General features: G+C 38.2%; 2 protein-coding genes across 3 annotated transcripts in view; one reads left to right on the top strand and one right to left on the bottom strand.

The window, feature by feature from the left end:
* The window catches only part of HYCC1 (hyccin PI4KA lipid kinase complex subunit 1), a 43,801-nt gene that overhangs the window by 17,289 nt on the left and 13,594 nt on the right, over positions 1-12,918 (top strand). For both annotated transcript variants that reach the window (XM_074945785.1, XM_074945786.1), the window contains exons 6-9: positions 1,418-1,513; positions 10,667-10,783; positions 11,659-11,746; positions 12,320-12,479. In XM_074945785.1, coding sequence (XP_074801886.1) covers positions 1,418-1,513; positions 10,667-10,783; positions 11,659-11,746; positions 12,320-12,479 — 461 coding nt within the window. The remainder of the gene's footprint in view (positions 1-1,417; positions 1,514-10,666; positions 10,784-11,658; positions 11,747-12,319; positions 12,480-12,918) is intronic.
* Positions 2,768-12,918, bottom strand: part of LOC141983077 (zinc finger MYM-type protein 1-like) — an 84,455-nt gene continuing 74,304 nt past the window's right edge. Inside the window, exons 3-4 of the transcript XR_012638288.1 lie at positions 3,967-4,158; positions 2,768-3,179 (exon numbers count right to left, since the gene is read on the bottom strand). The gene's annotated coding sequence lies outside the window, so the exon portion shown is untranslated. The remainder of the gene's footprint in view (positions 3,180-3,966; positions 4,159-12,918) is intronic.

Below are 12,918 nucleotides of genomic sequence, written 5' to 3' on the forward strand. Positions count from 1 at the left end.
GCAGGAGGGGGAACAAATACTGTATTGTGTCTGTGTGGCATCTTAAAGATAAGCACATCTGGGCTGCCTGTCCCCACCCCACACCCACCCCCATGTGCGGGGCAGCCACTTACTGCAAGACATGGGCTGCCAGCCAAATGCAGCCGGAGCCAGCAAAGCAGGAGCAGTGCTGGGGTCTGTGCCATTTTCACCCTTTCCTCTTCCCCCAGCTGGGAGGGGGATGTGCTGTTTTTACCTCCCTCCCCTGGCTGGGAGTGGGATGCACTGTTTTCACACACGTATGGGTGAGGAGAGGGTCAAGCTTGCAAACTCCTGTTGGCACTGAGTAGGGAGCTCAGCTGCTGCTGAAGCCTGGCCTGGAGTGTCAGCTGCTGGATCTGGAGCTCGAACTGCGCTTTGTTCAGAGTTACAAACATTTCAGAGTTACGGACAAGCTCCATTCCCAAGGTGTCTGTAACTCTGAGATTCTGCTGTAGTCTGAATTCAACAAGATGAAATTCAGTTAATAGAAGTGCAAAGTACTGCACTTAAAGAAAAATCAAATGCACATCTACAAAATGGGGAATAACTGGCTAGCTGATAGTACTGCTGAGAAGGATTTGGGGGTTATAGTAGGTCCCAAATTCAGTGAATCAACGATATGTTGTAGTTGTGAAAAAGGCTAATATTTGAGGTGTATTAACAGGAGTGTTGTATATAAGAAACAGGAGGCACTGGTGAGGCCTCAGCTGGAATATAGTGTCCAATTCTGGGTGCCACCCTTTGGGAAAAATACGGGCAAACTGGAGAGAGTTCGGAGGAGAGCAACAAAAATTATAAAATATTTAGAAAACCTGACCTATGAGGAAAGGTTAAAAAAAAACAAAACTGGTCATGTTTAGTCTTGAGAATAGAAGATGGGTGCAGGACCTGATAAGTCTTTAAATATATTTAGGGCTGGTATAAAGAGGACAGTGATCAGTTGTTCTCCATGTCCACTGAAGATAGGATGAGTAGTAATGGAAACTGCAGCAAGGAAGTTTTAAATTAGATATTAGGAAAAACTGTCAAACTATAAGGATAGTGAGGCTCTGGAATAGGCTTCCAAGGGAGGTTGTGCAATCCCCATCACTGGAGGTTTTTAATAACAGGTTGGACAAACACCTGTCAGGATTGCACTATGTTTACTTGATTCTGCCTTAGCACAGGGGGCTATACTAGATGACTTCTTGATGTCCCTTCTAACCCTACGTTTCTGTGATTCTACGATGCTGTAAATTTGTGTTACTTATAGTAGAATCTCTTTTATATGGTTCCTGTGCATGGCATAATTTGTTAACTTGTTCTCTATAGTCACTTTTAAAAAGGGAAAAGTACTAAAAATATGTTGATATTTTAAACTTACATTTTTGATCATTTTGAAAAAAATTTTCTTTAGGTTTGAAGTGCTGACATTCCTCCTGCTGTGTTATAATGCTGCCTTAAGCTACATGCCTGCAGTTTCTCTTCAATCATTGTGTCAAATTTGCTCAAGGTAAACTTTCTTTAGGCTGACTATATTAAAGGGACACAGGCAACATGAAGTCCAGGCAGTTTTAAACTAGAGGTTAAAACAGTAATGTAGTATACCTGAAAATACTACCGTTATGTAGAACACCTGTAGTCCCTGAAACATCCTGTAAATTGTTTTGGTTTACAGTCACATTGTCTATACTTTAAAATGGCTTTTCTTTCCCTTCTTACTGTATGAGACTCATCAGTAGGGGAAACAATGAAACAATCTAGAATTTTTTTTTCTAATCTTAGTTATAGTAATAACTTTTTGTTGAAGCACTGAGTAAAAATTGTCAGAAGTGATTTATTTTTTGATATTCCTTTAATACTAGTATCCCATTGCAAAGTTTGTTAAACAGAGTTTTGATGCTTTACAGTTTTGGTGCTATACAACTGGGAACTTGACTGACTTAATATTTTACTAAGATTTGAGAAGTCTAAAGAACTTATAATTGTCATGATATTGAAAGTGGCAATACATGTGACAAATGTGTATCAGTTCTTTGAAATTTTTTATTTCTTGTTTCTCATTTTATGAATGTTTGTAGTATATCTTACTTTTAAGCTTAATGATAACCTGCTTCATATATTTGTTACCCTTATATTTACCTTAAATCAGTCATTCACCTGAAAACTCAGACATATTTGCTCAAGTGTAAAAAATGCCCTGCATTTTTTTCCACAAGAAATATACAACCCAGTAAAGAAGATGCAGTGAAGAACATGACTCTCTTAAAATCCAAACATCCTGTCACAAATCCTGCAAATGTGTCTTGTGGCTAACTTTGAAGTGAGGTGGTGTTAAGGATGGGGTGACACTCTTATGCAAATAAATACAAGAACTAGAATCCTGAAATTTCATAAACAATAACACACAACAGTTTTCCACTAGTCACTAACTCAAAGATCTCAAGCACCATCACACAAACTTCAAAAGAGCAGCTATTGCTGTCAGGTTTGGGTTTGTGTGTGTTTTTTGTTTTGTTTTTATCCTGAGGGAATAAGATTAGTAGGATGCTTTTTCTTTTTTGTAAGTACCGTAAAGAATCCTTTTATACTTGGAGAAGCGTACCTGACATCTTGTTAGATGGTAATGGTATCTTGGAGACCTGAGGAGGAGGTTTCAGAAATGTGTAGCAGTTAAGGTTTGCATAGGAAAGTGAGGCATTGATTATCCTGCTTCATTAAGTTGTGATAGTTATCTTGAGGTTAACCAAATAGAGTGGCTGCAGATGCGAGGTGCAAACCAAAGTTCATTTCTGAGTAAACACTATGAGTTTGGGTACTGAATGATGGTCCATTTTGATGCTTATAAAACTATAAACGTGAACTTCGTAATAGCAGGACTTAAATTCCCTCAGTCCCTCATACAGTCTGCCTTCCAAGTCTATAAGTCTTTCCAAAGATTTCCTGGCTGAAAGCAATTTAGGGAACCAGGGAAATGGAAGAGGTTTGCACAAGAGGTCCAGGATATGTTTCAGTGTGTTTAAGTCTGTAGATGTGGATCTGGTGATGGGCTAGGTCTGAGGAGGATCTGTGGAACAGGTAGTGGGATTCCCTCTAAAGAATTTTCCCTTTCTCCTCATTTTAAGTGAATCAGCATGATATCTTAGGTGTTTCCGGTTCATATGGTTCTGCTGAAGGATCTGCCCAAATAAAGGTAAAAGTCTGAGTTACACTGAACAGCCTTTCTAGAAAGGTTAATTATTTTTATCAGAGATTTGGAAATGTAACGCTGTTGCTATTCATCATGACAAACCTTTAACAATATCAGTTTACAAAGGTCAAACTCAAGATTAGAGATAACACTGGCAGCACATCAATTATGTGAATTTACCTAATCTTTGATTTTATTATATATACAGAATTCTCTGTTTAGATTTTTCTGTTTAGATACCTTTAGTAATACTGGCGGAATGCCTCTGTTTTTATTATCTTTATCCTACTTTGATGCGGTGTAGCAGAGGAATGCTGCTCCCCTCTTTCCATTTTAGCTCTTTTTTTTTTTTTGTGGAAAATAACTTGGCCTAGGGTACCTATTTAGAGTTCTGAGTGGTATTGGCATCAGATGGGTGGCTAGATTGGGAAGTCTTTCATGATTTTAGCAATTACAATACATCACAGATTTCTATTTTCAATCTAATACACCTTTTAAAAAAAATAAGTGTAGCTGAAAATCAGAACAAATTTCTGGTTATTTTCTGGTTATAAGCAGGGCCTTATGCTTACTCATGTATTACCGGTAATCATTCCATAAAATAGATGTACTAAGGAAATAGATGCATACTAAGGAAGCTGTGCCCATTAAAGCATATAAGTAGTTGTTGTTGGAATAAAGCTAATGATCCCAATCATTGTAGCCAAATACCTCTGCTTTTAACCATAATTGGTTAGCTTTCTATATGCCTAGACTCACACTGCTACTAGACTTACCAAGCAGCCATCTGCTATTGAGTGGTAAACAAGCATATTGATCACTGAAGCTTATTTCATAATCTCTACTCCCTGTCTCAGATGCTGGTTCCAGTAGGGGAGTACATGAGTCTCAGCATGACTCTTTTTTTGTCTTTTGCTATGATGATCCAAAGATAAAATCTTTTGGGTTTCTTTCTTGTTGGATGCATCCTGAAATCAACATGCAAAGTGTCAGGCAGAGTGAAAGTGATAACCATTGCAGTTATTGTACATTTATATTTGTCTCCAAAATATGCCTTTTTTAGATCCAGAAAAATGTGAAATATGAATGGTGACAATACAGACTTTCCCGCAATAACCTGCTAATATACCTCAATCCTATAGGTTTGCTTCAGAACAGGAAATTGTTTCCATCTTTGTCCTCTCCATGGATATCAGTCTTGTCTGTGGTTTTCTCACCATCTATCCACTAAAAAATTAGGTATGGGTATGCTACAGAATGCATACTGAGGCTACTGTGGTGCTTAGAGGCCCCTATGGGATTATGACCCCATTTTGTCTGCTGTGTAAATAAAATTGGATGTGTTTCCTGCCCTAAAGAGGGTATGATCTAATTTCACAGCCCTGGACCCTAGTCACATGTGCCCTAAAACCATTTATTGGACAATATGGGTTTTAGTTGAATGCTAAAGTGTGTCTTAAGTCCCTAGGCCTTGATCTAGGAAAAGCACTGAAGGAAAGCAAACAAGCATAAGTTTCCAGATCAGATAGAGTATAAGTCTTGTGACATAATCTTTATATATAAGGGACTTGCTGGATCTCAACTTTATCTCTTTAAGTGGACTATCAGAGAGCGTCCTGAGCAAAGATGAAATAGGTCTTGGGCCTCAGAGTGTTGGTGGCATCTCTTGAAACCCCAGCCTGTGGACTCATGATCTCATGTGCCACTGTCTAGCCTCTCCAGGTATATCACAGGGCTGACACCTGCAAGAGCTCCAGGCCAGTATTTGCCCCTGCAACCAGTGTTTAATGCAGCCAAATATTAAAGGACTCTGCTACCTGAACTATAAAGGGAGGAACAGGTGCCAATGTATTTTGATGGAAAAGAGGGATTGTGGGGGAGAAAAAAGTCCACCACCAAAAGATTGTACCTTCAGATAAGGAGACTGATTGAGTAAAGCAATCAATCAGCCATATTTCTCTTGCTCCTACATAGTGCCCATAATGCATACAGCCTGATGTAAAGGCATTGCCTTTCCCTACACATTACCTTCAAGTGGGACCTCTGCAGCAGCAAGAAGCACCAGCACCACTCCAGCTGTTATGCCTGTCCCTGCAGAAAAGCACCATCAGGGACCCTAAAATACCACTCTGGCGCTATCATGTGTAGTCACTGGGCCACTGTATCCTCCTCAGAAGTAAGAACTGATCATAAGGACTAGTGGTCCTTCAGTACTCACTCACATGTGCTAGCCCAGTCCCTGCACCAACATACAGAAGACATGGAGTTGAGCAGTTAGTGGGTCATGGTGGAAAATTAGTACTTGCCAGTGTCCTGATGTGTTCTTTTGACAGAGATGCAAGATTATGGGAAGATCACAAAGAAATGAAGCTGTCATGCCTCAGAAGCTTTGGCAACACTGAAAGTCCCCTAGCACAGAAAAACTGAGACTTTTTTTCTCTCTGAAATGAATGTTAGTCTTTGGGGCTTTTTCTGCCAGCTTCATTTGGGAGCCAGAGATTAGTTTGGTTTCTGCAGCAACAGAAACAAGTAGTTTGAGCAAGATCTTAGCCAAATCTGTCTTGTTTGTCTGCCTCTTCTGTGATAGCATGTAAAATACTACCAGTATGTCTTAATGTTCTATAGCCTCATGAGCCTCTGCTAGAAGGAGAGGGTGTGAATTAAGCATGAAGATGCTATAATGATGAGCATGGTATCAGTGAAGGGGAGGGGAAAGGTAGGTGTGTCCACTGTTCCTCCCTACCAACTAAATCAAAATTCCACAGAACTGTCCTTCAAAACCAAGCTGTCAGCTCTCCCATTTCAAGAAAATATATTTGGCCTTTAAAAAGTTTGTCACTGATTAAAAAGATCCTCCTCATGGGTGAGACATTCAATATATCTCAAATTCCAATACATAAGAACAGCTAAAAATACTAGAGCTTGTTGAGAAGGCAGAGATACCAAAATTGGAGCTCAACAGAAGAAGCAGACTTGACTGGAGTAACTCTTTTTGTTCAAAGGAAGGTTGACATGAAGATCCAGACCATTCACAGAATGCAGTCAGAAGCAGAACATTTAAAACTATTTTATGCATGAGACTCTATAGCAATAGACCACTCTGGGTTGTATGCTGTGGCAGTCAAGTATCTGATGGAGGATTTCATTTTTAACTAACTTTATTTGTTTCACTGTCCAAACCTTTTCAACAGTGAAACCATTGTGGGCTTAGATAAAGGGGCAGCAATAAACAACTTCTGTGAATTACTGACAGATTGGATAGCAGGAAGCATCAAAAGTACAGTGGTTTGATTAAAGTATCTTGCTGGTGAGCCTGGGGAAATGTGAAATCTTGTGGTAGAAAAGGAGATATACAGAAAATGAGACAAACTTTGACTGTGTATGGACCTCCAAAACAAACACAAAAGCAAGGAGGTAGTTCAGGAAGGTTTAAGAAGTCTGGGGCAAACAGATGACTTGATATGGGTTTTTTCTAGGCAGTCTAGCAGAACTTTGCCATGTTTGCATGGAAGTTAATCCTCCTAGCTCCAGACTGATCTAAGGCCCTTGTGCCCATATCTAATAAAGCTGTCCATGATTAAACCATGGACTGAACAGAAGGTGAGTCAGAGGATTTCCTCAGAGTCCCTCTTGCTTTAGGCTTTTCTCTGGGCATGAGGCAATCAAACTTTAAGAAAGAGGGAGCTGTCAGATTGTGGGTACTCTCCTGAAAACAACCTACCTCTCTAACCTACTCAGGGATTTAGAGATCTTATTCTTCTTTATGCAAGAGAGTGAAAATAGACCTCTCTCAATCTAGAGTTCCAGACATTCTGGAATTCCTGGCTTTGGGTTTGAGTGCTAGTTTAATTAAAGCACATTCCACAGCTTTTGCAGTGCTCTGTGGTGCAGTTATTTTTTAACCCATCACCAGGATCTGGTTCTCTGGGAACTAATTTTTATATAAGTTGAACAAACAAGAGTTGACAGCTCAAGGCTACTTCAATCAGACTCTTAATTAGAGGGGGAGCACCACCCCCAGGTGGTGTCTAACATTTTCTGTCATAAATGGTTGCATCATTTGTTTGAGAAGCTCAAATACCACTGTTTGCTGCAAGCCTTTGAAATTGGGCAGGGATAAACCAAGACCAGGGAAGTGCTTCTGCTTTGTCCCATTTAATTCCTTTCAGGTTTAGCCAAGACAAACTTTTGAAAATCATTTCCCCCTTCTGTCACTTGTTGTGGTTCAGTTATTTTGGCATAGTGTCAAAATTTTGTAACAGGTGCTCATCTAAGGGTAGGCCCATGTCTCTCCTGCAGCTGCAAAACACACTGCATATGGAACTCCAGGAGCAGGAGCGGAGAGAAGCTGGGTAAGGCTCTTCTAACAAACCCCTCTTCCAGGCCCAGCATATGATCTCAGTAGCCCATCTTCCCAAGTATTCACCATTCTTTGCAGGCTTTGGCAGGCATGCAGTAAGAAGGAGACAGGCCATTGACTGGATGATGGTAAAAATGTTGAACAGCTGCTTCATTCCCTGTGCACTGAATGAAGCAGGATCATGTAATTAGACTGTTTTTAATCTATGCACATGAGGGACCAAATTAAAGTTTCAGCGCAGCCTAAATTCAGCCATTTCCTAACTTCTGAGTGCTTGACTTTGCAACCTTAAAAGAACATGGAAAGCCAGAGTGAGTGATGCGAGGAAGTGCCTGATGCAGAATAGAGCAAGCATGGTTACCAAGGAAACTCAAAAAGAAAAGGAGGACTTGTGGCACCTTAAGAGACTAACAGATTTATTTGAGCATAAGCTTTCGTGAGCTACAGCTCACTTCACGAAAGCTTATGCTCAAATAAATTTGTTAGTCTCTAGGGTGCCACAAGTCCTCCTTTTCTTTTTGCGGATTCAGACTAACACAGCTGCTACTCTGAAACCAAGAAAACTCAGTTTCTGGAAAAAAAGAGGAGATGGAAAATGGATCCAGAAGAAATGACAAATGCCTCTGCTGTAGTGACTGAAAGCACTAATGTGGAAACTCTAGCTAGCATACTCATATAACTTAGTCCACAAAAAACTCCATAATCCTTTTCTCCAGTCCCCGATTACCTTATAGCCTACAACCTCTTCTATTTCATAAACTATAGAGACTCAGAAAACACCCTTAAATATACAAGAAAAGTTCAGTTTTCCTAATTTCACATCTCTTATCCTTATTGCCATCTATCTAGACGTTCAGTGTCAGAGGCAAGACTTTCTTAGTTAAGAAAACTTTTTCGTTACCAGAAAAATACTCTAGTTTATGCCCTGCAAAGATGAAAATAGAAAGGACTATAAAAGTGGGATTTTTTTTTGGAATCCATTAACACATTTTAACAACATTTGTATTACTGCCTGTTGGAATTTTTCTAGTCAGCATTTGTCCTGAAGTAGAATGTGTAAGAGTAAACTGCATAGCTAAACCTGGCACTGTTTTTCACCCTGGCTGAGCACTTTAAGGAAAAATATTTGTGGGGTTTTTTTCTATTTGCTAAATCACCTGGAATCCAAAGGCTAAGTTGCGTGCTTTGCTACTTAACATCATCACCAGTAAGGTTGACCCAACATATGTGTATTACAGTGTACTAGTTTAATTGTAATTGGATTATAGACCTTGGTTGGGTCAAGTTTACTACTGATGAAGACATGCAGAAAAACACAGCCAGTTGGATCTAATGTTCTCTAAAATACCCTTCAGATGAGAAGACTCTGTTATTTTGTGAAGCATGAAATAAAACTCATGAATGGTTGATGAACTCAGAAATGCAGTTTATTTTATGGGTTCACATTCTGAATGTTTCCCTTCATTGACTATCTGTTAAATCACATAAAATCCAAATATAAACTGTGTGGATCCAGATGCTGCTCAGATCACTTATACATCAAAATGAATGCTCGTAATCACCACTGTCAAGACAGCCTTGGGGCATGAGACCACATACTTAAGGATAACTAAATGTAAAATTAGCTTCATTCCCCAACAAGACCATTAAAAATCCTCTTCAGACATGTAGGAGGCCTATAAAAATTCATGCAGCGTGCCATCACTCCTACCACATAATCAGAGCCCCGCAAATCTGTGGATATCCACGGACCATGTTTGTGGATCGTGGATGAATGTGGATCCAAATTTTATATCGAGAGTCCTGCAAATCTGTGGATATCTGCAGATAAAGCAGATATCCATGGACCATGTTTGGGAGCCTGGTGCTAGAATTATTTTTATTTAAACATGGAATAAATTATAACAGGAGGAAAATATTGATGTCTGAGGAATAGAGATTTGTAAAGAAGGGTTGGCATTACAAGAATAAGATAGAAATTGTGGAGGTGTAGCAAAAAGATTCAAAGGATTGAGAGGAAACATTCAGTCAAAAGTTGAACGACAGTAGTGCCTTGAAACCCAATCACATACAGAGAGAGAAGTTCTTCATCTAAAGAATTTACAATTTTAAATAGGCATGACAAAGACTGGGTGGCAGAATGAGGCACAGAGAGATGAAGTGATATGTCCAAAAATGCACAGCAAGTCAATGGCAGAACCAGGATTAAAACATAGGACCTCCTAACTATGAAGAACTATTGGCACCTGAAGGCACTGTTCAATAGAGGATCTTTGGACTCAGTCTCAGATTCATTTCTTATGTTTATGGCAGAAAAAGTCAGATGCATGTACTAGTTACTGTAAACTGCAAACAGAAACCAGGGGAGTGTTACAAGGATAAAGTATCTGCTAAGAGAGTATTTCATTATAATAGTTCAAAATTAGTTTCTGATCTTTAATATCTTCCAGTCTCCACCTTGAGGAAGACATAACAAAACTTGATTAAAATACTGCAATTAAATTACATTATGTTCTTTTAGTCTTTGAAAAAAGTCTATTCATGTATATTCGGTGATTTACTATGTGTGACAAGTTTGTCATTTTTGATCTACAAAAGCCACATATGTTACAATCTGTGATGGAATCTAATTGAAAACTTGCATCAAAGCAGAAAAGATTTTTACCATTTTTAGATTAACTTTGTAAATGTAGAGCATGTAATATGCTGTAATACTGGCAAAGGTAATTTTCATTTTATGAGGAGCAACATATGGTAGATTCACTAGTGTGTGCGTGTTTGAGAAGTATAGTACAATGAGTAATCTGATACTTCTGTATTTCGTTGCTATATGCTTGTAGGATGAGTGACTTACATTTCTTTTGTGTGTAAATGAAGTATGAAGGACTCATACTCCACCAGTAGAGGGCATTTTGAACACTTATTTGACACACATTTTTCAAAATGGATACATAAGAGTGATCTGGTTCAGAAAAATTGATTGGTGGATGGGTTCGCTTTGTGGTTTCCACTTCTAGCTATGGCATATAGTAAACTCTTCTTAGCTTTGTAATATTTTAGATAAGGAGTCATCTAAATTAACAGCTGTACTAATGCCAAATGCATGGTTTCTCTAGAATCTGTGTCTGTGGATATCCTCGGCAACAAGTAAGAAAATACAAAGGAGTAAATAGCAGGATTCCAGTTTCTTCTGAATTCATGGTGCAGATGCTAACTGGGATTTACTATGCCTTGTAAGTTTACCATATACATAGGACAGCTTAACTTGTGTATTCTCTCTAGCACAGATGTTCTTTTGTACCTGTTAATTCATGATTGGCAGAATTATGTTTAGGATTATGTTCTCCTAATATTCTCCTAATGGCATAATTCTGTAAGCTGCAAGGAAGCATGCAATTTGAGAAGGAAAATTCCACTTGGTAAATTTAACTAATATCAGAATATTTTTAATAACCATTTGCAACTAGTGTATCTATTCATCCCATATCCATTCTTACTCACATATGTGTTCATGCTTAGAAATGACACATGTGGTTCCAGTTTTGGAAAATTTATTTCAATCTTAAATTTTTCTTGCCAAATCCACATTATTGCTTCTCTTGTCTTCAACACTCTTATCATCCACTAATGTTCCAAGGTAAAACTAACTAAATTTTGATGTTGTTGTATTAACTGAAATAACTGATCCCATAGACTTGTTCACAACATTAGTAAATATTCAAAATGTGGAACAGCAGACAGCATACTAGCTATGCAACTTCTGTTGAAATTCCATGACTAAAATGCAATAAATTGTTGAACGTTTACCTAAAATTAAACTACTCAGGAGTGTAAGATATTGATTATAAACAAACTGCTTTTAAACTTGCATTTCTTTTTCTTTAATTAAAAAGTAAAAACTATTTGTTTATAAGAGAATTGTCTCCCTGTACGTTTTGTTCTTATTAGTAGTAAGTTTAATGACTCACCTGAACTGATTTCTGAATAAGGTTATTGTTAATGTTTGAAGGTAATGTGACCAAGGAGAGACACTCGGCTTTTACTTAAGATAAAAATGAGGGTGCAGTTTATAAAACTTGGTAATCATACTAAATTATAATTTTTCTAGTTATAATGGAGAATGGGATCTAGCTCGTAAAGCAATGGATGACATTTTATATAGAGCTCAGCTGGAGTTGTATCCAGAACCACTGCTGGTAGGTATTATGTTGGGATTTTTTTTATACAAATCTAGATTCAAAGTAACTAAACTGTAAATCATGCTGGTGATGCAGCATTATAATGAACCATAGGCCCACAAGGAATCATCTGTGTCCTACTTATGCTAAAGATGTTTGGAAGCATGCATTTTTAATACTCCTTCACCCCCACCCCCACCCCCCAAAAAAGAAAGAAAGTAGTTTTACTTTATGCACTCAAACAATGGAAAAGTAGAATTTAAAGCCTTGGGGGAGGCACAAAAGCACCATGAAGGATGTGGTAAGTAGTCATTGTTTTAAATGGGGACTACCATCAAAGCAGCTGCTTAAAGCATTGTGCTGGTTGCTTGATTTAAGACTCCAAACCAACAGGAAATAAAGGCATAATTGCTAACAGATTTTAGTCTAATCTTTGATAATTACTTTGAACCATATGATCATAGCTGATCTCAGATTGCATGTGGTATTATATTTTTTCCAGAGTTGTAAAAATATTCTAATTACTGTAAATAATACTTCTGTTAGAATTCAAATCTTGATAAGAACTTCACCCACATTTTTCCTCCCTAGGTTGCTAATGCAATAAAGGCCTCACTGCCTCAAGGTGCCATGAAATCTAGTAAAGAAGGTACAAGATGTATTCAGGTTGAAATTACGCCCACTTCATCTAGAATATCAAGAAATGCTGTGACTAGCATGTCTATCCGGGGGCACAGATGGAAGAGACATGGTAAGAAACACACTGCACACATCAAATGTTATGCTTTTGTTATTAGAGCTATTTTTTTAAAAAAGTTGAAATTCTTAGAGTAATGCACACATTTTCTATTTAATTTTAATCTTAACCAAAATGTCTCTGGTTAGTGAGTGAAAGCTGCTATATACTAGTCTCTCTTTAAAAATCCAATATCATGGATCTTTCTCTGAAGAGTATGAACAGAGCAGTCTTAGCCGCTCACTTGGTTCTGTATTGTAAATTTGACTAGGTATTGAGTATTGCCCAGTTGGATGTTTGAGCCATTGTGCTATTGAGTTAGCTTATGCCTAGCTATTATATACTGAGACATAATTGCCAGTAACAGATTCCTTTTTTCTAACTGGGAAATACAGATTTCCTTGCCGTAGCTCTGAGTGAACATTTTCTGTTTCTCTCCTCAGCTATTCAGTTC

Source organism: Natator depressus, chromosome 2, assembly GCF_965152275.1.
Source record: "Natator depressus isolate rNatDep1 chromosome 2, rNatDep2.hap1, whole genome shotgun sequence".
In the NCBI taxonomy this organism is placed as follows: domain Eukaryota; kingdom Metazoa; phylum Chordata; order Testudines; family Cheloniidae; genus Natator; species Natator depressus.